The sequence below is a fragment of the Amphibalanus amphitrite genome, unplaced genomic scaffold (genome assembly GCF_019059575.1).
Source record: "Amphibalanus amphitrite isolate SeventyFive unplaced genomic scaffold, NRLGWU_Aamphi_draft 000217F_arrow, whole genome shotgun sequence".
Lineage (NCBI taxonomy): Eukaryota > Metazoa > Arthropoda > Thecostraca > Balanomorpha > Balanidae > Amphibalanus > Amphibalanus amphitrite.
This window is the reverse complement of record NW_024881712.1, coordinates 374,451-397,381: the sequence shown is the minus strand read 5'-3', so window position 1 is coordinate 397,381 and position 22,931 is coordinate 374,451. Positions and strand designations below refer to the sequence as shown.

Below are 22,931 nucleotides of genomic sequence, written 5' to 3'. Positions count from 1 at the left end.
TAATCGATCTACAATGAAGTTATTTTACACGATCTTGGCTGGCTTGTGAACCAACAAGTCGATCGCATCTTCAACACTTAAAAGCGTAAGACGACGAAGATATAGCCTGAAGTACACTTAATTTTCTAGGTGCAAAACCTACCGCTAAAACCCGCAAGAGCTGTGCATCAACAATGGAGGAGGGGAATGAGTGGTAAAAAACTGCCGTTCTGGCTACAACCCAACGAACGAAGAGGAACAAAAGATTAAATCAGGAGATGTCTCACATGCCACCTATTCACTTTTCTCACCGAAACATCTCTATGGGCTCAGTGGGTTGGCGCCATGGGTCACCGTGACCGGGCTGAGTGGGATCAGGACTATTGCGCTGTGTGTGAGCTGCATTTCAGAAAGGAAGATTTCGAAGATGATCGGTCAATTTGCACCGGCATGCAGAGACAGCGCCGTCGGTTCAAGAGCAGCGCAGTCCTGTCAGTATTGACCAGCGTGGATTACGAGATGCCCCCTGTGCACGAGCGGCCAGCGAAACTAGCCATGGCATCGGCACGCCACTCACACCAGAAGCAGGTTATGAAGGGCCCTGTGGGAAACGGTTAGGGCTTTGAGACACTACAAATAAAAACAAATAAATAATATATTCAGGCTTTCATGGCAAAAGGGTCATCTGGCAGCGTGCCAACAGCGAAAACGATATGGTAAGGCAAAGTTGTTTAGGTGAACAATTGGTGGTAGGAACGGACAAATAAGACAGCGGCATAGCGGAGAAATGCGGACCGTAGATAGAAGTAGTAGCGGTGTAGTAACGTAGAACGTAGAATGTAGAATGTAGGTAGAATGTAGAATGTAGGTAGGTTTCTGAAATCAGTCAGAAACGCATTTTCACTCTCTATCCGATAGACATGGGTCTACCTATCGCCGAAATATCGCTAATATCATGTCAGGCTCATATCACATTAACAATGCAATAGAAACGGCAAATAATATAAAATAATGAAAGAACATACCAAAGTTTTTCCACCGAATCACATTGTGGCGAACGGCGGCGCACAAACTCCATGCGTCTCACGCCGGCGCCACACAGCCAAAAAACGCCACGTCGATGGGCGGCGCACTGGACTTTCTGCGCCACCACTGGCTTAGGGTGGCGCCACCATCCAATGGTCAGTACGAACATCGTCGCCCCCTGTGTCCACAACTAGCGCCACCTGTCGAGCAACGCACAGGCCAACCCGCTCCGGCTCAGTCCGCTACATCCTCCCCCCGGTGTCGTAATGACACCTCGTTGAGCGGGGATAACGGAAGCCTGAACACAAAACCTCTTCGGTACGTTGCCCACTCAACAGCCACAGCCGCGCGCACACATATACAGCGTTCATCCTGAAGACACCACGCCTCGCATGGTATCGGCTTCGCTGCCGAAGTCACAGCTCCGGAGAGCAGCAGTCATCTCCGCCGCCCACTGCCACCAGCTCCGTGCGGCAGGCGAGCTCCCGCAGTACTAGCTCCGGAGAACCACCAGCTCGCCGCAGCCTCGGAGAGCACCAGCTCGCCGCGGCCGACGAGCGTCTCCGCCACAGCTCCAGAGAACACCAGCTCGCCGCGGCCTCGGAGAGCACCAGCTCGCCGCAGCCGACGAGCGCACCAGCTCGCCGCAGCCTCGGAGAGCACCAGCTCGCCGCGGCCGACGATCGCACCAGCTCGCCGCAGCCTCGGAGAGCACCAGCTCGCCGCGGCCTCGCAGAGCACCAGCTCGCCGCAGCCGACGAGCGCACCAGCTCGCCGCAGCCTCGGAGAGCACCAACTCGCCGCAGCCGACGAGCGCACCAGCTCGCCGCGGCCGACGATCGCACCAGCTCGCCGCAGCCTCGGAGAGCACCAGCTCGCTGCAGCCGACGAGCGCACCAGCTCGCCGCAGCCTCGGAGAGCACCAGCTCGCCGCAGCCGACGAGCGCACCAGCTCGCCGCAGCCTCGGAGAGCACCAGCTCGCCGCAGCCGACGAGCGCACCAGCTCGCCGCAGCCTCGGAGAGCACCAGCTCGCCGCCGCCGATGAGCGTCCCCGGACGCAGCTTCGGAGGACTCCAGCTCGCCTCAGCCGACGAGCACCTCCGCCGCAGCTAGCCGCCGTCAGGAGGGATCTGTTAGGAAGAAACAAAAGGAAAACATAGGATACTTGGGATATACGTGATAGGACAACACTGTCGTCACCAACATAACAGCCATCCTTCAACTCAGCTCTGACACAGAACAGTTCTGAGCTTATTCAGCCTCCTCCAGGAGGCACACTTTGCTGACCGGGCGCCGGTACTTGCCTCCCCCCGCTGCCATCAGTTCCACGGTACGAACTACTCCGTCCGAGCCCGGGAACACTCTTGTAACTCGGGCCAGGGGCCAGAACCCGCGTGGCGAGTCTGCCTCAATCATCAGCACGACGTCTTCAACTTTGAGATTTCTTCTCTCGCGCAACCACTTCTGCCGACTGGCTAGTGTTGGTACATATTCATTTCGCCATCTCTTCCAAAAATGTTCTGCCAGTACTTGTGACTGACGCCAACGTCGTTTGCTGCTGATCTCTCTGTCTTGAAATATGCCAGGAGACATGTTGGCGCTGGCACACCCGAGCAGAAGGTGATTTGGCGTCAGTGGCTCAACATCCGTACTGTCAGGACTGACGTGTGTCAGCGGCCGTCCATTGACCATTGACTCCACCTCGAGCAGCGCAGTGTGGAGTACCTCATCAGTCACACACTGAGATCCGATAGTCACTCTGAGCGCGCGCTTTACGCTGCCCACCAGCCTTTCCCATACGCCGCCCATGTGGCTGGCGCTGGGAGGCATGAAAGTCCACTTAATGTTCTCCTGACTCAGTTCGTCAGTAATGCGAGTTTGGTCGAGTTCATGTAGAGACTCACGGAGCTCACGTTCACCTCCGACGAGGTTCGTCCCATTGTCGGAGTACATTGAGTCTGGCTTCCCTCTCCTTGCCATGAATCTCCTCAGTGCCATGACGAAACTGTCCGTATCTAAAGCGTTTGCTACCTCCAGGTGTACTGCGCGGGTCGAGAAGCAGGTGAACAAGACGCCGTATCTCTTCTCGGTCCTCCTGTACTTCTTCACGAACATTGGCCCGAAGTAGTCGACTCCTACCGTGCTGAAGGCTCTGGACGTGTCATACCGGCTGGCCGGCAGCTCTGCCATTCTTGGGACCTGCGCGATCGCTCTTCGTCTTTTGCACACGGTACACTCGTGTAGGATCCTCCGGACTGTCGAGCGGGCCTTCAGAATCCAATATGTCTTCCTGACTTCTGTCAACGTTCTTTCTTGTCGTGAGTGAAGAACCTTCACATGGCAGTGCGTCACTACCAGGCGAGTAACGTCGTCTCTCGATGGCAGGATCACCGGGTGGCGAGTCGAATAGGCCACGGGCGCTTTGTCGATACGCCCACCGACTCTCATCACACCCTCACCATCCAGGAAAGGTGTCACTTGTCGCAGTTTCCCTTCAGTCTTCACTTCTTTGCCAGCTTGGATCTCTGCCAGTTCTTCAGCGAAGCATCTAGCTTGACAGTCTTTCAGTACCTTCGTCTCTGCTTGCTTCAGTTCCTCTGCTGACAGAGGTCCTGCGCGTCTCCAGTCTGCTCGTTCCTGACAGGACTTTGGGGCACAGTTCTTCACAAACCTCAGTACCCATGCCACGGTTCTTCTGTACTTCGTCCACGAAGAGAATCTCGAAGCGTCGGGAAGCACCGTAGTATCAGAGTCATGCTTCACAGTGAGCATGACTGATTCCGTCCTCACTTCTGGGTCGTTTTTCAGTACAGCCGTACTCGTGAGAGATGGCTGTTCCGGCCAGCAGTTCTCCTCCTGGAGCAGGAACCCAGGACCCGCGCTCCAGCGAGAATCTGATGACAGGTCAGACAACGTAGCTCCCCTGGAAACAACGTCAGCTGCGTTCAGACTCGACGGCACGTGTCGCCACTGATCAGGGCAAGAAGACTCTCGAATTTCTGCCACCCTATTAGCGACAAATGTGTGAAAGCGGCGGCTGTCATTTTCCACATACTGCAGAACAACTGTGCTGTCGGTCCAGAATAGGACCCTATCCACCCTGACCGACAGCTCCGTCCGTAGCACGTTTGCTACTCTGACGCCCAGCACAGCTGCTTGCAACTCCAGCCTTACAATTGAGATCTGCTTGAGGGGTGCCACCCTGGTCTTCGCCATAGCCAAGGAGCAGACGCGGCGACCATCAGGCATCGTCGTAGCGACGTACGCGGCAGCACCGAAGGCATCCTGAGAAGCATCACAGAAGATGTGAAGCTCTCTCCGACAGCTGTCACTTGCCGACACGCCTCCGAAGCATCGCGGGACGGTTACCCGCTCCAGATAGTGTAACTCCGAGAGCCACTGAGACCACCTCTGCAGCTCCGTCCCCTCGAGCTCATCGTCCCAGTCGTAGTTCCCCGCCCAGAGGCGTTGAATGAGAACTTTAGCCTGGAGAGAGAACGGAGCGACTAGCCCCAGAGGGTCGAATAGTCGAGCTACTCCTTGCACTACTCCTCTCTTCGTTGACGGTACACGTGAGTCAACAGCTCTGACTCCCAAGGTGTCGTTGATGGTGTTCCAGGCGCAGCCTAGCACACTGAACCGCGACATCGATGTCTTGAACGCGCTCTGCGGCTTCGATCCGTTCCAAGACCTTCCGCGAGCTGCTCATCCACTTTGTCAGCCTGAACCCCCCTCTTCTGAGAAGTTCTGTCACCTCGGTTTGCATCTCAGCTGCCTCTTCTTCGGTTCTCGTAGCGTGGACGAAGTCATCCATATAGAAACTTGTAAGTGCCGCTTCTCTAGCTGCTCTCCCTGCCGGGGTGCTACTGCTGCAGTCCTTAGCGGTCTGCTGCAGGACGAAGTTTGCTGATGCGGGACTGCTTCTGGCCCCGAAGATCGCGACCTGCATGGTGTATGGTTCTGGTTGCTTCGTTGCATCCAAATCTCTCCAGAGGAACCTCAGTGCTGGTTGATCTTGCGGAGTTATCTGGACCTGGTGGTACATACACTCGATATCAGCGGTCAGAGCGACGGGTTCCTCTCTGAACCTCAGGAGGATGCCGGGCAGATTCTTAAGAAGGTCAGGTCCCGTGAGCAGCACATCATTCAGAGAAGTGTTGCCACACTTCGCAGCCGCATCAAACACTACTCTGAGCTTCCCGGGCTTCCGGGGGTTCGTTACACCATGATGTGGCAGGTACCACTTCCTTGGGTGTGCTTCTTGATCTTCTTCTGGGGTTAGCTTGCGAGCGAATCCGCGCTCGACGTACCCCTCGACAACCTTCTTATAAGCTTCTGCTTTCTCAGATTGTCGCATCAGGGTCTTCTCCAGGGAGTACAGCCGGTTGGCCGCCATCATCTTGTTATCAGGTAGGCACACATCATCACTCATCCACAGGAGTCCCGTCTCGTAGCGATTGTCCAGTCTCCTGGTTGTGTCTTCCATGATCTTCACGGCTCTGACGTCTTGGGGAGATTTGGCATCCTGGCCTTCAAACCTGCTCCCAAACGATTCCGTGCTCCACCACTCCTGGAGTGCTGCTGACAGTTGATCGTCTGGAGCCATCTTCCTGATCAGCATCACCTGGCGCGTTCGTTCTGGCAGGAATCCCTTCACCGTGCCCGTCAGCGTCCACCCGAAGACGGTTCTGATGGCCACCGGTTGGCCCGCCTTCCCTGTCCTCGCTTCCAGCTGAAGCACCGCTTCAAGGACGTTGGCGCCGAGAAGAAGATCGACCCTCTTCCCTGAGCAGTCTGGAAGGTCGAGGTCCAGCAGGTGCTTCCATTCGATCCTCTTGTCAGGGAGCTCTGGAACCGTGACGTTGATGTCCCTGACGGAGAAAACTTCAGGGACCACTATTCTTGATCCGTCGCCACCTGACGCCTTGAGCTCCAGTTTCATCTTCACGGAGTTCTGGAGGCGCCCGCATCCTTCCACGTTTTGCAGGCGGAGGGTTTGTGGCTCCCCTTGAAGATTCAGCTGCGTCATTACCTCTTCGGACACCAGTGAAGTCTGAGAACCAGGGTCTAGTAGAGCCCAGACCTGCTTTTCCTTGCCACCACTGGCAAGGACGGTGACTGGTACGACCTGCAGCAGGGTTGTGGTCGCGCCCGCCTTCACTGATGCTGCTGCTACCACGCGCTGGCCAGTGTTCCTGAGGTCGACCCTCTTGCTGCCATGGAGCACCTGATGATGTCTCATCTTGCAGCTGTCGATGCCGCACGGCCTTGCCGAGCGACAGTGCCGAACGCCATGTCCAGCCTTCAGACAGAAGAAACAGCACCTCGCACTGGCGATGAAGTGGGCTCTTTCATCAACCGATTTCTTCAAGAAGATCGGACACGTTGTCACCTCATGCTGCTCCTTGCAGCATACACAAGTCGTGCCTGATGTATCAATCTCTGTGGCCAGAGCACTTCTTTGGACGGGCCTCAGCTTCACGTCGCCCTTCCACCGCTGAGGCTGTCCTGCCGGCTTCTTGCCAGTCGCCATATTCTGCTGTGGAGACACGGCAGCGTAGTTGAGGGCCACCCTGACCTGCCTGCGAAGCCATTCGTCAAAGTGCACCAGTGTCGGCCTCTCTCCCAGGTTCAAGACATATTCTCCCCATAGACGTTTCATCTCAGATGGGAGCCTTTGAACAACTCGTCTGAGGTTCTCGAAACTATTCAGATCCCCATCGTAGCCGAGACTCCTGAATATCATGACAGCACAGTGGACTGATGCGTGCAGGCGCTCTAGTCCAACCGGATCTAGTTGGGAGGGCGCAGGGCAGGAGAAGATCTCTTGCAGGTACGCGTGTACGACATCTTCCTGGCGGCCAAACCTGTCCTGCAGAGCACGCACCGCCTCTTCATATAGGGCCCCATCAAACATCATCCCACTGATGGTGAGCTTAGCAGTACCAACCACTGATGCTTGCAGGTGTATCAGTTTTTCTGTTGGGGAGAGTGAGATCTGTTCATGTACTAAAACTTTAAAAGAAGCCCACCACTTCGGCCACTCGGCCGGCTCGCCGCCGAACTTCGGCAGAGTCAAGCGCGGAAGACTATTGTGCAGCAGCGATGAAACACAGGGCGCCCCTTGGGCGACTGCATCACTGGCTGTGGGTCGAAACTGACCGGCTAGTTCAGTAGTGGGTGCTCGGGCAGCTCCAACAGCCGGTGGGGGAACATGACTGTAATAAAACAAATCAGCTGTGTCGGCGCCGAGTGCCCCTTGGGCAGCTCCAACGGCCGGTGAGATGGTGTGGCTGGGACGTGACGAACCGGCTTCTTCAACAGTGGCTACCCCTTGGACAGCTCCAACGGCCGGTGAGATGGTGTGGCTGGGACGAGACGGACCGGCTACTTCAACAGTGGCTGCCCCTTGGACAGCTCCAACGGCCGGTGAGATGGTGTGGCTGGGACGAGACGGACCGGCTACTTCAACAGTGGCTGCCCCTTGGACAGCTCGTGCAGCTGGTGGGATGGCTCGGCTGAGATGAGTCGAACCAGCTTCTTCACTAGGTGCCCCTTGGGCTTCACAGACCTTGGTCTCACCACAGAAATCATTTCTCCGGTCCCACGCTAGGTCATCTTCAGCTGCTCTTGCCAACTGTGCACGCAGCTCGGCAGCTGCATGAGCATCCTTTGCTTCTTGTAGCTTCATCTTCCTCTGGATCTGTTGCTCTTCCTTCTCCGTCTCAAGCCTTTTCTGCAGCTGCTCCAGCTCTAGCTGCTTCACCTTGGCCTCTATCTCTGCCAGCCGGGATGCTGACGTCTTGTCTGATGCTGCAGAGTCTGACGCCTGCTTTGATGCAACTGATGGTGGATCATCCTTCCTCTCCTTCAAATGCACTTCAATCCGGGTCACCGCTTCTTCATGCTGCCTGTCTGCTTCTGCTTGATACACTCTTGCCTGATCAACTTCCTCTTGAGATGTCAGCACAGAAACTAAACTATCTGTCATCTCCTCCAACTGCTCGAGTGCCTGATCAAGCTCATGGACGATTGACGCTAGCTGAGTCCGACTACCTCTGGTATCAATCAAGACGAAAGCCCTCCTCCTGACCCTGGTCAGTGCAGCTAACAATCTGCCTCGCTTCTGTTTCAATTGTGCTACAGACATGTTCTGGATTTAACAGCACAACGCCAATCAGGAACTGAGTCACAATTGCAATTCTCAGCAGCAAGTACAAAACTTCTCGCCACAAGAAACTGTCATTAACACGACCTACACCCTGAGAAGCCTCTTCGGGCGATCAAGACAGAATCTTCAAATGAGATACACTCATAACAACAGCATCATGTTCGGAAAGTCCTTTGGCATTCTGACAAACTTTTGCATAGACCTACAACCATATCACTAGGCTGTGGAAACTTTGAAACTGTTGTGGGAAACGGTTAGGGCTTTGAGACACTACAAATAAAAACAAATAAATAATATATTCAGGCTTTCATGGCAAAAGGGTCATCTGGCAGCGTGCCAACAGCGAAAACGATATGGTAAGGCAAAGTTGTTTAGGTGAACAATTGGTGGTAGGAACGGACAAATAAGACAGCGGCATAGCGGAGAAATGCGGACCGTAGATAGAAGTAGTAGCGGTGTAGTAACGTAGAACGTAGAATGTAGAATGTAGGTAGAATGTAGAATGTAGGTAGGTTTCTGAAATCAGTCAGAAACGCATTTTCACTCTCTATCCGATAGACATGGGTCTACCTATCGCCGAAATATCGCTAATATCATGTCAGGCTCATATCACATTAACAATGCAATAGAAACGGCAAATAATATAAAATAATGAAAGAACATACCAAAGTTTTTCCACCGAATCACATTGTGGCGAACGGCGGCGCACAAACTCCATGCGTCTCACGCCGGCGCCACACAGCCAAAAAACGCCACGTCGATGGGCGGCGCACTGGACTTTCTGCGCCACCACTGGCTTAGGGTGGCGCCACCATCCAATGGTCAGTACGAACATCGTCGCCCCCTGTGTCCACAACTAGCGCCACCTGTCGAGCAACGCACAGGCCAACCCGCTCCGGCTCAGTCCGCTACAGGCCCAGACCGATGCGTTCTTCACGAATGACAATATCAGCTATCAGGTGGCAACTACAACTGGTCGAGTGTCCGACAGTTCCTGGAGAATGAGGCGGTACTCCGAACTAAGGGCCTCAGATGGTGGTCACTGGTCACATTCCAGATCCGCCGACGACTCCGCCCGAACGGCACCATCACAGCAGGAGTGACAGCAGGATGGTGCTCTTGTCATCCAGGAGCTAGTGGCCGCGGTGGCGAAATCCGCTGAAATGGAGGACCTGGATGGCAGCGCCAAGGCCTCCCTGGGGCACAGCTCCGGCGCCTTGGCACGCTCGGCCACCAGGCGTAACAAGTACGGTGCCTCCTCCAGCCTGCTGATCGATCATGGGGCTACGCCGCTGGAGGTACGACTGGAGGAAGACGAGGAATACATCGACCTCACCGTGAGGATCTGCCAGATTTGGAGTTAACTTCCGAAGACGGAAGTGAACAGGAACCAGCTGCTGGTCTGCGATCAACCAAGAAGTGACGCAGAAGTGACGAAGATAGTCGTAAACCGGGATGTCGAACTGACCGGAAGTCGTTTGCAATGATAGCCACGACGTCCTAAGGAGCCTCCTTCCAGAAATGTATACGACGGTTTTCAATCTACATATTTGCTGGAAAGTGTACACATGGTTGATAAGTGAGGCAAACAGTGCTGTCCATCAAAAGTCAGGAAGCAGACACCCCAGCCACTGCAGGTGCAACCCGATCGAGGAGCGACAAGAGGCGAAAGCTCAACAGGGTCAAGAAGATGTAAGGCGGGGAAGTAAGGTCGCTGGTGAAATTGGGAGGGCAGGCGAAGTGACACTTGAAGGGGTGTCTTGTGACGTTTGTTTGAATTGTAACGTTTCGATGGTTCGTTGTGACAGGACTGGCGTCGATTACCATGTAAATAAAGAGATCAAACTCACATGTACAAGTACTTTTTGTGGATGAGAGTGAGAAATCATTATAATCAAATCAGTGGCATGCGTTCCCTCACCACGGTGAAGAAAGTGTAACCAGCAAACGTTTAGTAAAATAAGTTGCCATGCAAAAATGCAACAATAAACACGAGCACGGCTAGATTGCTTCTTTATAAGTTTCATTCATATAAACCAATATTGTTTTTTGCCTGTGAGAGGAGATATCGAAGTCTGGGCACGAAATATTCGATTCTGTTTTCGGCCCCTTACTGCAGCCGCCGGAATCCTGTTTCCAATCCAGGTAAAAAGGTAAGCTGTGCCAAATTTGTCGGCGCTTCGCGCCGCTGTTTTCACGCTATCCTTTGAAAAACCTTGGGGGAGTCGCATCGATCCCCATGCCAGGGCGAGGGTTAAACCGTCAAATCGGCCGCGTATGAGCGGCCAGTAGCTAGAATGTTTCTGCCGTCACCAACGTCAAACATCCGGCCGAGCTGCAGGTCTGGAGCATGTTCAGCTGCTGTGCGATGTTCCAATTCCACGTTGTGTCACAGAAAACCACCAATGACAACGAGTAGGTACTACTGGAGCAACATCCTGGCCAATGAATGGTTGGTGGCGCTCAAACAGACGGCACAGGAGGGCTCAAACAGACGGCACAGGAGGGCTCAAACAGACGGCACAGGAGGGCTCAAACAGACGGCACAGGAGGGCTCAAACAGACGGCACAGGAGGGCTCAAACAGACGGCACAGGAGGGCTCGGTTTCTGAACGCTTGCTGAGGCCTGATTCAAGCCGCGCTGTCTTTATGCGGGGCGGCGCGCCACCCTCAAGTCCCTAACAGAATGATAAATGATGCTGAGAGAACCTCCTATCTTTCTGGGCTAACGGGGTATGTATTGGAAATAGTCCCAATCCAATCCCATGAAAAACGTGTGGACCATTGCCTGGCAGACGGCGAATGAAGAGACACCCGCCACCAGCACCGCCCGACTGTGGGCACAGGTGAAGACGGCGTCGGTCCGCATCAAACCCAGTGTGCTGGAGAGAACCCGGTGGCTGGAATGCTCCAGTGCATTCATAACGGTGTTCTTATGAAAGGTGACTTTATCGTCATTTACAAGGAAAAGCTCCGGATTATTTTACTTCTTGATTCCAGCGGGAAGAATGATGTCCGGATAATTTCGTTACACCCTGTAGTCTGTACAGGCCGCCCGGTTAAATGCACGCGTGCGCTGGGGAAAGTTGGCCCACGCCCCACATGTACCTACCACCTTTCACGGCGGCTTGGGTCAGGGGTCGCTGCACTGGCCGTGCATGAGTATGCTGGCAGAGCGGGAGAGCGAGTCAGTCTGTTCTGATCATAGCAAAAAACACCAGACAATGCATTTCTAAATTATTTTTCATCAAGGAAGTCCTACATGGGCGTAGGAACGGCTGGAACATTGTGGGTGCATGGGTGCAGAAATCCAGCCATGGCCGGTGAAGCGGGGGGGGGGGGGCGACACCCGAGCGAAGGCTCGTTACGAGCTTTGAGGGTGTACCATGTCGAAAAGGTACCAACCGATAAGTGCATTTGGAAGCATTGACCCTCGCATGTGTAGGGGGGTCGGATGAACCCCCCCCCCCCCATTGTTGTTCGCAAATAACTCGCGCAAAAAGCGTCCGATCGCGACGAAACTTTTAGTACCCTCGAGTTGATCAGTTTTACACCTACTCTAAACATTTTATGACCCTGACCCAAAAGACCTTTGACCTGTGACCTGATTCTCGAGACCATGTTCGGCCGGAATCGCGATTTGGCGTATGTCAGCTCACATTATCCGCGCGTTTCCAGTCTTTTTGTGATTGTAGACGTCCAAACATGTGAAATGATGTTCTTCCCATGCATCACGGTGGGTGTGAAGATAACCTGAAGGTCAGGTCAGGTCATTGACCTTTGATGACCTCGGTTCACTTTTTCGAGTTTTACATGTTTCTAGGGTAGTTTATAGGGCTGATTTCGAATTTAGCATCCATTTGAACGTTTACGAAGTAGTTTCAGTGCTTTCGTGACATGCTACGAGGCCGTCAGTGGTAATTGACACCTACTATGGATAGCCGGTAGGACGCCTAATGGTTGACCTGACCTGACCTGACCCGATCTGGCCTAATGCATGAAGAAATCATCTGTGATCAAAACTAACATCAGTTATTTGTGATCAGCACCCCGAAAAACCCGATAACAGCTTCACTTTACGCAGTTCTAGCAGGTCCCGATTTTCCCGACTTTTGGAATATTGACCTGACCTGGAAGGTCAACCAATGAAGGAGGACCTTAAAATTGGGTATCATCGGCTTCCTCTCGTCACGGGCAACACCCTCGTTTTTTCCGCGAAGCTCTAGCTCGATCAGGGGCCGAACAACAGGGGGTCCGACCGACCCCCTCCCCCTCCCCCTACACATTAGAAGCTGGAAAACGCTGCACACATTCGAGGGCTAATATTGTAAATATTGACTACCGCAAAAAGTAAAAGCGGCCAACTTAGCCATTTTCGAAGATATCGGGCTAAAATTTTTGACAGTGGGTCATCGGTTCGGTATGTGTTCAATCACATGCTCCATTTCCCTTTTTTCAGCACAAATGTAAGTTTTGAAGACCATCACTGATCACAGTAGCAAATGCTTCGAAAGATGGATAGTAGGCAACATATCCTGAATTTGCCGTGCTGCATGGGAAGTAGTGTTGATGAAAAAGGGGTTTTTGGTTCAGATTATTGTGGGTGCAGAATACATTGTCTGCACCCAATGGATAAATATTGTGGGTGCAGCTGCACCCTTGCACCCATGGTTCCTACGCTTATGTAGTCCTACAAATAAAGAAGACTACGTCCACTTCCTTTCAGGACACATCGATCGCACGCTTCCATGGGCGAAGGGATTCGTATCCGGATCAGTGGAGCCGCTACTGATCCGGATGACCGAGGCCGTTTCCATGGGCAAAGCCGGCACTGATCAGGATCAGTGAAATACAATGTAATGTACAAATGTATGTGTAATGTATATGCAATGTACAAATGTAAATGTACAATGTATGTACAAATGTAGGAGCAAAATACCTATAAGAAACAGGTAGACCCGATGTTTGAAAGCAAAGCCCCAGTTACAAATCTGACGCACCTGTGACATTCCCTAACACCCACGCACGTGACTATTTTTTAAAACTTTTGTGATTTGCAATGTTATGACCTTATTGAAAGTATTAAAAGTTTAATATGTATTAATAATGTTGTTTTAAGCAGTATATTGACAATTATATCAGTAAATTATCATTAAACTACTACAAACAAGTCACGTGATGCTACCAGATTCTGTGCTCAGGTAGCATCTTTTTCAGTTCCGATTTTGAACACTTTACACCTTCTCTGAGGCTAAATGATGGATGCTTTGAGACACACAATACAATGAAACACTGAATCTATTGATGCCAAAATTTGATCGTTTTTTGCATGTTTAGACTAGCAAATCCTGGCTCAAACTTTGACCAGTTTGTGTGCAAGCCCTATGGTGAAAGGAAAACTTCACGCCCGGCTGACGTCATTACTCTGCTACCAAACCGTGTTTGGTGGGGGTCGTGTAAGAGCTCAGCCACTACTGTAGCCTCTCTCAAAGCTTTTTCTAGTAAAAAGTAATAGTAAAAAGCACGATTTTACTGTTAACCAGTAAATTATGTTTCATAAAGCAAAAATTACTTTTACCGAGAGTTGCAAATTTACTAGGTTACCATAGCGCAGTTTTACTGGTGACCAGTAGGAAGATCCTGGGTTGTGTTTCATAAAAGCACGTGCCGTAGTAAAAAAGTCGAATGACGTTTGCTTTCGTGCTGTCAATTTCACCCAATTTCACCCTTGCTCTACCTCGCAGTAAAACAGCTTACGAGTTTTGCTTTTAGCTTTAGTTGTACTTTATGTCTTAACCCTATTAGTGGCAGGGGGGGGGGTTTATCCACCCCTCAGGTTTTTCGGGAATATCTCCGAAACCGCTGAAGCTACGATGCTGAAATTTTCTGACTTTTCCTAAAACTAAATTGGGCACATTCCCTGAAAATTTCAAGTTCATAACTTTACCAGGGGCGGCTCCAGAGCACTGGGAATTGGGGGGTCCTATTCGTGAAGCGAGTCATTTGGGCGAAGATCACGATGCTGCACCAGTTTTACGAACAGTGAATGAAAGGTATCATGTGATAACATATACAGTTATTGTGCATCTTCTTTTCACGTTTTTGCTATAATAGGCGGATCCAGGCGTCCAAAAAGGGGGGTTATGTTTTACCTCCCAACATAGGTGCCCTGACACCGCCTATGCATGACCAATACAATTGTAGTCGTTCTCTCATAAGAAAATTGTAACATAACAAGACCATTACCAACCTGTTTAGAAACAGTACCAACAAAAACCTTATTTACTATACTTTTTGTGTACCCCCAATCTCAATGATCTGTATCCGCCTATGATTTTTGAAAATGCATATTTTTAGGATCCATGTGAATTCCTGGTTCATTCTCTATCGATCGGCAAAAGTTGCGTTAAGATTGGTTCAGAAACCTGGCCGTGATAAACAATCTAAAATGTATCTGCAATTTGCCCGTTTTTACCCCCCTCTACCCCCTCTATTGACATTTTTTAATTTTTATTTTTTAGAAATGTAGATCACGTTGAGCGAAATCGAATGCCGTTTGAATTTTGAAAATCGGCCCGTTAGATCTCGAGATATCAAGGGGGGTCGTAAACAGCCCCCCCCCCCTGCCACTAATAGGGGGTAACCAGGAGCCTGCCACTAATAGGGTTAATGCATGTCCTGAGTTTTCGGCATAAGCCTTTAATTGACAAATAACAAACTTCATTTTTTTCTTTAAAAACATATATTGTTGCTAAAACCTCACGTTAAATCATATGAAAAGTTGGCTCTCCATCCTGGCAAACTGAACGAGGTCAAGTGTGTTTCTGGCAAGTTAATGTGAAGTGGAGATATGTTCGAAACGTTCAAAATGTGAACTGCGATGGATTTTCAATGAAGGAGGGATATTAATAGAAAAAGGACAAGACACACGCGGACAACGGGCTATCAACTGAAACATAATAAAGGAAGATCCAGTAACCGAAGCATTTTCGATGTCGGCATAAAATAAACGCAAGTCCAACATTAGCCTACTACTTGAACGTGAACCTGAACTGAAGAAAAAAAAAACAATTGATCTTGTGAGTACAAAACAAATATGATGCTGAATACTTTGTGGGTGCTGAACACTTACATGCAACTTGAAGCAAAATAGCGCTCACCGCCGTGACCACTGATGGTTCGAGGGGCACGTTGGAGTATTTGTCCCCCTCTGCAACACCCCAAAGGTACGAACTTCCGCACTTTTCCTCGCATTGAGAGGAAAACTAACAACTTTTATAAGAAGTTTGATTTAAACAGCACAAATAGGCATAATATGTCACAATCCGAGAAATTTTTGAAAAAGCAAAAATGAAGCACATTATTGGGGAGCATGCCTCCCCCAGCATATCAAGTAACTTCTGGATCTTCTAATGACTGTACTGGTTGGTCGGACGGAGTCATGCATAATATATACAGTGGTGCCATCCACTGGGGCTATTGTGTGCGACGTTCTCGTATGCCCACCTACAAGCAGCGTTGTAGGTGAGGGTCAGCTACGACGAGTGGGATCTGCCGGCTATCGAAGTCATGTACTCAAATAACCTACCGTGCACACTGCACAGTGTGAAGGAGAAGGCCGACGAGCAAACAGCAACTTCGACCGCGGCGCGGGAGCGCCCGTACGAGCTCATATTGGGCCGTAAGGGGAGAGTGGGGCACATTCGTGCATGGGGCACATTCGTTTTCAGCAGTTTATGGGAACACGAGTGACTGCACGAGCTCAAGGTAAATTATGGAAATATGTGTATCATTGCCGCCCTCCGTTCACCGTAGAAGACAGCACTGTACCTGCTGTCATGCTCGATTAAAACGCAAATTTTTCATATTCGTGAGCTTTCCAAACCTTTCTCATATCATCCATTTTCGTGATCCTGGCTCGGAAATGTGGTTCAGCTTTTCAGGCAGGTTCGTGTACACACTGCCTGGGGGCACATTCGTGCTTTTTTTTTAGTTTTTGCGATTTATGACTTTATCTGTGATAGGTTTCACTAATCACGCTCACCTGACTCAGTCCCGGCTGCTTGCGACGTCGTGGCGAGTAATTCAAGCGACCTTGGCAAGGTCACGGAGGCCGGCAGTTGGCACATTCTTGTTGGCCAGCCCATTCTTTCTACATATGTTGTGCAATGCATTCTTGTCGAAAGGAATCAACTGAAATGTCCCCCGTCAATTTCCTTTGGTAAATTTCTAGTAATGCCCGGTAATTTCTCGAACTTTGCAGGGTGCACGGAAGTGTCCCATCCCTTGCACGAGTGTGCCCCATAGGTGGGGCAGTTTCGTGCAAACGTTCAGAGTTATTAAAAGTCATTTTTTCTAATAGAAGCAATAATTCTAGAGGATAACTTTTAAGAGGAAAAATATCTGCAATAGTTCCTCTCCATACTATAATCAACAATTTTGCCATTGCACTAACCAAAGAACAGATATATGGATTTATCCATTTTTTGCACGAATGTGCCCCATTCTCCCCTACTGGCGGCACCTGGGAGATCTCTTTTCTCGCCCATGTGTTGTAGATACGTAAGTGTCTGTGCGGTTGTGCGTTTGTAGTCTTTGTCTTTGATATAACCATGTGAATATGTAACTACAACGAAATACATGCAACTGAAATGTGATGTGCATTTTTTTATAAGCCACGTACAGATGTGGTACGGACTAGGCTAGCCGAGCCAGGGAAATCCAACCCAGGGAAAGTCTAGTCCAATCCAGTGCCCAGGTCCGCGGGTGTTTCCCTTTCCTTTGCATTGCTCTGTAAATGAAGCAGCTCTACCGAAAATGAAATGTTAGTGACCAGACGAAAGGTCTTAGCAAAACAAATCTCGACCTTAAAAATTGAGCTCGAGCCAATCTAGGTCAAAAGTCAAAACCAACATGCTTGCAGGGATCCTTAACTAAATGGCAAGAAGCGCACCGCATACTAAAATATTTTAAAAGTGGGTGTGCCGTGGGGGCCTGCTTTAAAAACTCTGACCCCCTTCCATCGAAAACAATATCTAGTTGCGCCAGCTATCTCCAAATCGCATGATTCATCATACATTCGCCGGTGCCTTCATGGCATAAATCGATGTTATTTGATAGCTCGTTCAATTATCGATACGTGGATGCTGGTCCCGTGCCGATCATTGGTCTAGCTACCAAGATATATAGCCAGAACTGCAACGGTGTGTAAATCAATAGGCTATCTTCTTCTTGGTCGCTACATTTTTGCTGCCTCAATTTCTTCAAGGGCCTTTTCCATCACACCTTCAAGAACGTCTTCTTTTTCCCATACATGCAACATTGCACGTTTAAAGGGACTATCCCACCTTCTAAAATGTTGTTAAAACCAGTTAAATTGTGCCCGACTTTATAGATTGGATGACCAGGAACACGGTTCTGGCATTTATTTTTCATTAAACATCTTAGTCTTCCCATATTCCAAACACAAACTTTCAAATATGTGACGTCACAGCCCAAAATTACCTCCTTCCCCAGGCCACATTACTGTCATAAAGCTGATTCTTTTTACTCTGTAGGCACCACAACAAAGTTCAGACCAAGTTTTAAGCGATATTTCAACGAACAAACCCATTTAAATCAGAATGACTAAACGAGGTGACGTCACACTAACGGTCGCTCCATGTTGAAGATAGGGCCTTGTACAAGGCCCATTTTCAAATGAAGGGAACGAATTTCTTCAACACCAAGAGGCCGCGGGGGTTGCAACCTAGATAGATAGTGGTTTCTGAACCTCGCCGCAAACTTGGCTATCTCAACTCAAACCCCATGTTAAAGGTGGGATAGTCCCTTTAAATCGAGAAAGCCAGGCATTAAAATGGCACGTGCATTATACCTACTACACTTTTGAAACATACAAGAAGTCAATGCTGATTGGTTTCCGAGACATGCAGGAAAACGTGTTTTCCTGCACCTCTCGACGTTTTACCACATGCCGAGATATCCCTTTAACATTAGCACGTGCATTTGGGAAATGGCTTCGGCCCGCCTCGGCTAATGTTGAAGGTATTTGGGAAACGATTCGGCCCTAGGGCTTTTTGATTTTCCCAGACAAAGTTTTACTGAATATTCTGAGCGGAAGAACCAATTTCAAAGAAGATATTTACGGATTGTGTGTTCACTAACAGCAACGACAGCAACAGCAAAAGTAAGTGACTGCGTGTTTACTTACTTTTGCTGTCAACGTAATTCAATTAAACAAGGTTATCGTTCCAATGCCAATGTATTTATTGCTGCAGAACATGGTCGGAATAATCATTATTTCTACATAATGCACGCAAAAAAACGAACAATTTAAATGCATGAAGCATCTTAACGTGCCACAATGAAACATTTGATATTGTTCCAGCTGGGATCCAAGACGCGTTTGATTCAGTGTTTCACCCAATTTTCAGTTTTCCTCACGGTTTCCTCACTCCTGCTGGACTCCATATCTTTATTCTAACTTCTGGCGCTTCACCATCTTCGTCCTCAGCTTTGTCAAACCCCAAATAAGGGGGAAGTAGGAATTTCATCTTTCATACTCAACTCAGCCCAATAATGAAAAACACAAAAAAATAATCACGGTGACTATAAATATGAACATTTACTTATATAATATTAACACAATATTAAGATTAAAGTGTAAAAAATCAAATGAAAATGATATTAACTGTTGCGCCGGTACGGCATGTGGTAAATCTCTTCCCAACCTTGGGCTGTGAAAATGCAGTTTTATTCACCTCGGTTTTTTGCTACGGACCTCGTGCCTACCGGCACTCGGTCCTCCGCACAAAAACCTCGGTGAATAAAACGCATTTTCCCAGCCCCGGTCGGGAATATATATTCTTGCACCCCTCGACGTTTTCCTGCACCTCTCAAATATATGACGTCATTATGAATGACGTCACATCATAAAGTTGAAGAACATCTTTTTGCTCCTTATAACTTCATTTTATCGTCCATTTTATTTGATTGGCTTATGATATACCTACCTACATTGTGTTTGATGCAAGGATTTTATTATTTGTCATGAATAAAGTGAAATATCACGATATAAAACTTAAACTTTGACGCTAATTCGCAACAAACCATAGCCACGAAAGACTAAACAAGGTTGAAATTGGGGCGTTTTAGTTCCTCCACAACATTTGCAACGGTCCGTACGCATGTATGGGAAATAGCTTCCTGCCCTGAGCTGCGAAAATTTAATTGTGTCACCTCGTATTTTAATCGAAAGTACCTCGGGCCTACCGGCCCTCGGTACTTTCAATTAAAAACCTCGGTGACACAATTAAATTTTCCCAGCCCCGGGCAGGAATGTATTAACGGAAATTTCTTAGTATCAGCGGCCGGCCGGCCGTGCGAACGCCTTTGCGAGGCTTATATATCAGCAACCACTTGACCGATTGACATGCAGTAATTTTTGTAGGGTAGCTTCATTCCTTCTTCCAAGTATTGGACTATTCCCGATGCATGTGGGTGACCCCTTATGCACGTGTCACGTGCAAAACGAAGAGGTGTCAGTTTTGTAACAATTACAACTGTAACAATTCTGTAACTACTGGGTCGATTGCGCTGAAAGTTGGCATGTAGGTAGGCACCCACTAGTGCACCCATCTGCCACGGTTGGTGTGCTGCTGCACGTGCGCACGGGGTCGATTCCAGATCTTGAGAACGGCTGAACCGATTGCGCTTAAATTTGGCAATGGTTAAGGACCGGTTAGAAGGGTGCCGTGCAAAAGTCAGTTGGGGTCCATTTAGCACGTACGCACGTGCAGGGTGCCGCTTCCAGATCTCGAGAACGGGGTAAATATTTACATTAAGTCCGATCCATATTTCAAGCATAAATTTTGCATATTCTTTCGTTATTTGACATCCTGAATGTAGATATGATGCTTACATGCGGCGGAAAACAGTGCTACCATATTAAAAATATTTGCTACCATATTTGGGGAAATGTTGGGAACCGGGGTTTTTGGGTGGGGAAGGAAAAACAATGCCGTAAGAATGGTTATGAAAGTTGGGGGAAACTGTTGGGAACCGGGGTTTTTGGGTGGGAAAGGGGGAATCGGGGTTAATGGGTGGGGAGAGAAACCCCGGTTCCCAACAGTTTTCCCCAACTTTCATGACCATTCTTACGGCATTGTATTCCCTCCCCGACCCAAAAACCCCGGTTCCCAACATTTCCCCAAATACGGTAGCAAATATTTTTAATATGGTAGAACTGTTTTACGTCGCATGTAAGCATCTTATCTACATTCAGGATGTCAAATAACGTAAGAATATGCAAAATTTATGCTTGAAAAGTGGATCGGACAGATGAAATTTACTTACCTCTAATCTAGTTCACCGTGGTTTCGAAAAATACGCTGGACGCGTTCCTCGTTGCGGTACGCAACTGAAACTAGTTCGTATTCCTCCCACTTGCACCCGGAGCACAACGAACCACCCGGCACGGAAGCCATGATCCAACTAACAGACTGGCGGGAAAGCGGAAAGCACTGGAAAGCACCTGCTAAAACTGGTTCAAACCAGTTTGCTCAAACGGAAACGGAAGTTTCTGCTCTAAATTGCAGGTACGAATGGAAAGAAGTTTACGTAAGGTCATAGCTATTAGGCATATTTGATAGAAAAGATATCATAATTATATTATTTGAACATAAAAAATAAAAATAAATCATCAAAAAGCAATTTAAATGTAAAAAGCATTACTTCTTCTCTATTTAAATTGTTTGATGAAAGTGACGTCAAAATAACAAAACACGAAAAAAATGTTTAAAAAATTGGAGTTTTGTTGGGTAGGATAGGAAAAAAAAAACACGACAAAAATTGTCACAACCTAATCTAACCTGACCTAACCTGACCTACTGATTTTTGCCTACCCGGGGATAAGGAAACAGTGGAATCAGGAGCTCAAAATACATCGAGTGGTGTGGTTTTTATAATCACCTTGTTGATCGGACCTTATGTATATAAATACCGAGAACGGCTAGGCTGATTGCGTTCAAATTTGGCACATCGCTAGGGACCGGTTAGTAGAGTGCAGTGCACAAGTTAGTTGGAGGCAATTTTTGCACGTGCAAGGCCCACCCTCTCGCTCGCTCCGCTGGTCGCACCCAAAAGGGCGTTATATTGGTATAAATTATAAAAACATACAGTAGCGGCGGAACACCTTCAATTAAGGGGGGGGGGGGCACTGCCGACTATTGGTCCCATTCTTTCCATGCAACGCCCATAGGGCTAATGTTAAAATGCCAAAATCGAAGGGGGGCACGGTGCCCCGGTGCCCTCCCCGTTCCGCCGCCTATGAAAACATAGGCCAGGTGGCCTGCCATTTCTCTTTTCTATTTAGTTTAAAAAAGTTACAAAATACCCATCGTGTCAGAGCAATGACGGAAAACAAGTGGCCTAAATCCGATGAGAAAACTGGATTTGGGGGTACCCTAGGTTTAGAGGAACCACTAGGGCAATGGGCGAAGGACATACCGTCCGGCGTCCCCCCCCCCCCCAACCAAAAGTCCGTGTCGGGGCCCTCGGCGAGCGGACTCCGCCTGAAACACCAAGGAGCTGGATAATGTATCTACATTCAGCCCCACACCAGTTCGGGTGTTCTGAAAAGCCCACTAGCGACATGATTGAATGTGCCCTGGATATCGCACCTGGCAGCAGCAGCAAATTGCACTTGAGGACCATGATAGAACAAACATGGTGGCCTAGGATGGATAGCAGGTGACCAGTAGCGCGTGTGCCACCCACCTGGTGATGAAGCGATGCCTGTTGGGGGTCACAGCTGAACCGGAGTGGACCGCCGGCCGCCAGACGCACCGGCCGCGCCCCACCGCAGTCGCGCTCCGCCACCACACTGCCGAGTGCCGGCCGGCCCGCAGGCCGCACAGGTGAAGAGGTTACGTGAAACCGGGACCTTCGTGAGACGGGGCGGCTGCGTACAGCCTCGGACAGCGGCCGCCACTGCAGCTGAGACTGTACGGCGGTCCGCGGCCCGCGGCCTCCGTCGCGCTAGCCGCCGCGCCGCGCCCGCGCCGGTCAGTTGTCGCGGTCGGTGGACCCGCGCCGGTCAGTTGCCGCGGTCGGTGGACCCCGTCCCTCTGTTTTTTTTTTTTTTGCGAATAACTCTGGTAAAAAGCTCTTAATGAAAAATCCTTGAGGACAATCCTTCGTATTTCGTCAGGACGATCTTTAACAAAATCCCTGTACGAAATTGATACACAATCCTTAGGGAGTTTGTAACCTCCCGGTCCCTCGTTTCGATGACCTGCGGATCTACGCGCCTTCCGGACACGACCGGAAGGCGCGTAGATCCGGACACGACCGTGTAGTTTCCGTGTAACTATATTGTGGTGGCTTCCTGAGAAACAAACACATAGGAAGCGCTATAAAATTGAAAAAAAAACACTTACTTACAAATCAAACAACGATATAGCTCTCAACCTAGCCTAATATTCCCAAGTCCCAACCTAGCTGCAACAAAATTAACCCTCGCATGTGTGCGGCGTTTGCCAGCTTCTAACGTGTAGGGGGGGTCGGTTGGACCCCCCCCCCTTGCCGTTTGACCCCTGATCGAGCTAGAGCTTCGCGAAAAAAAAAACGAGCGTGTTGCCCGTGACGAGAGGAAGCCGAGATACCCAATTTTAACCATCGCCCTGGCAGGTCAACACGGCCTGGCAGGGGGGGGGGGTTGATGCAACCCCCCTCGCGATTGGTTCCTATGGCAC

At 49.6% G+C, this 22,931-nt stretch overlaps 2 protein-coding genes across 2 annotated transcripts in view; both read right to left on the bottom strand.

Annotated features, from left to right (window-relative positions):
- Positions 1-22,275, bottom strand: part of LOC122385390 (protein N-terminal asparagine amidohydrolase-like) — a 145,820-nt gene extending 123,545 nt beyond the window's left edge. The window contains exon 1 of the mRNA XM_043373631.1: positions 21,955-22,275. The gene's annotated coding sequence lies outside the window, so the exon portion shown is untranslated. The remainder of the gene's footprint in view (positions 1-21,954) is intronic.
- LOC122385396 lies at positions 4,585-6,540 on the bottom strand. The gene has a single exon (XM_043373639.1). The coding sequence runs from the start codon at positions 6,538-6,540 to the stop codon at positions 4,585-4,587; it is 1,956 nt and encodes a 651-aa protein (XP_043229574.1).
- Positions 22,276-22,931: the final 656 nt, after the last annotated feature.

Excerpts from the sequence above, each read along its gene's own strand:
- LOC122385396 (XM_043373639.1), bottom strand. The coding sequence starts at position 6,540 with ATGGCGACTGGCAAGAAGCCGGCAGGACAGCCTCAGCGGTGGAAGGGC.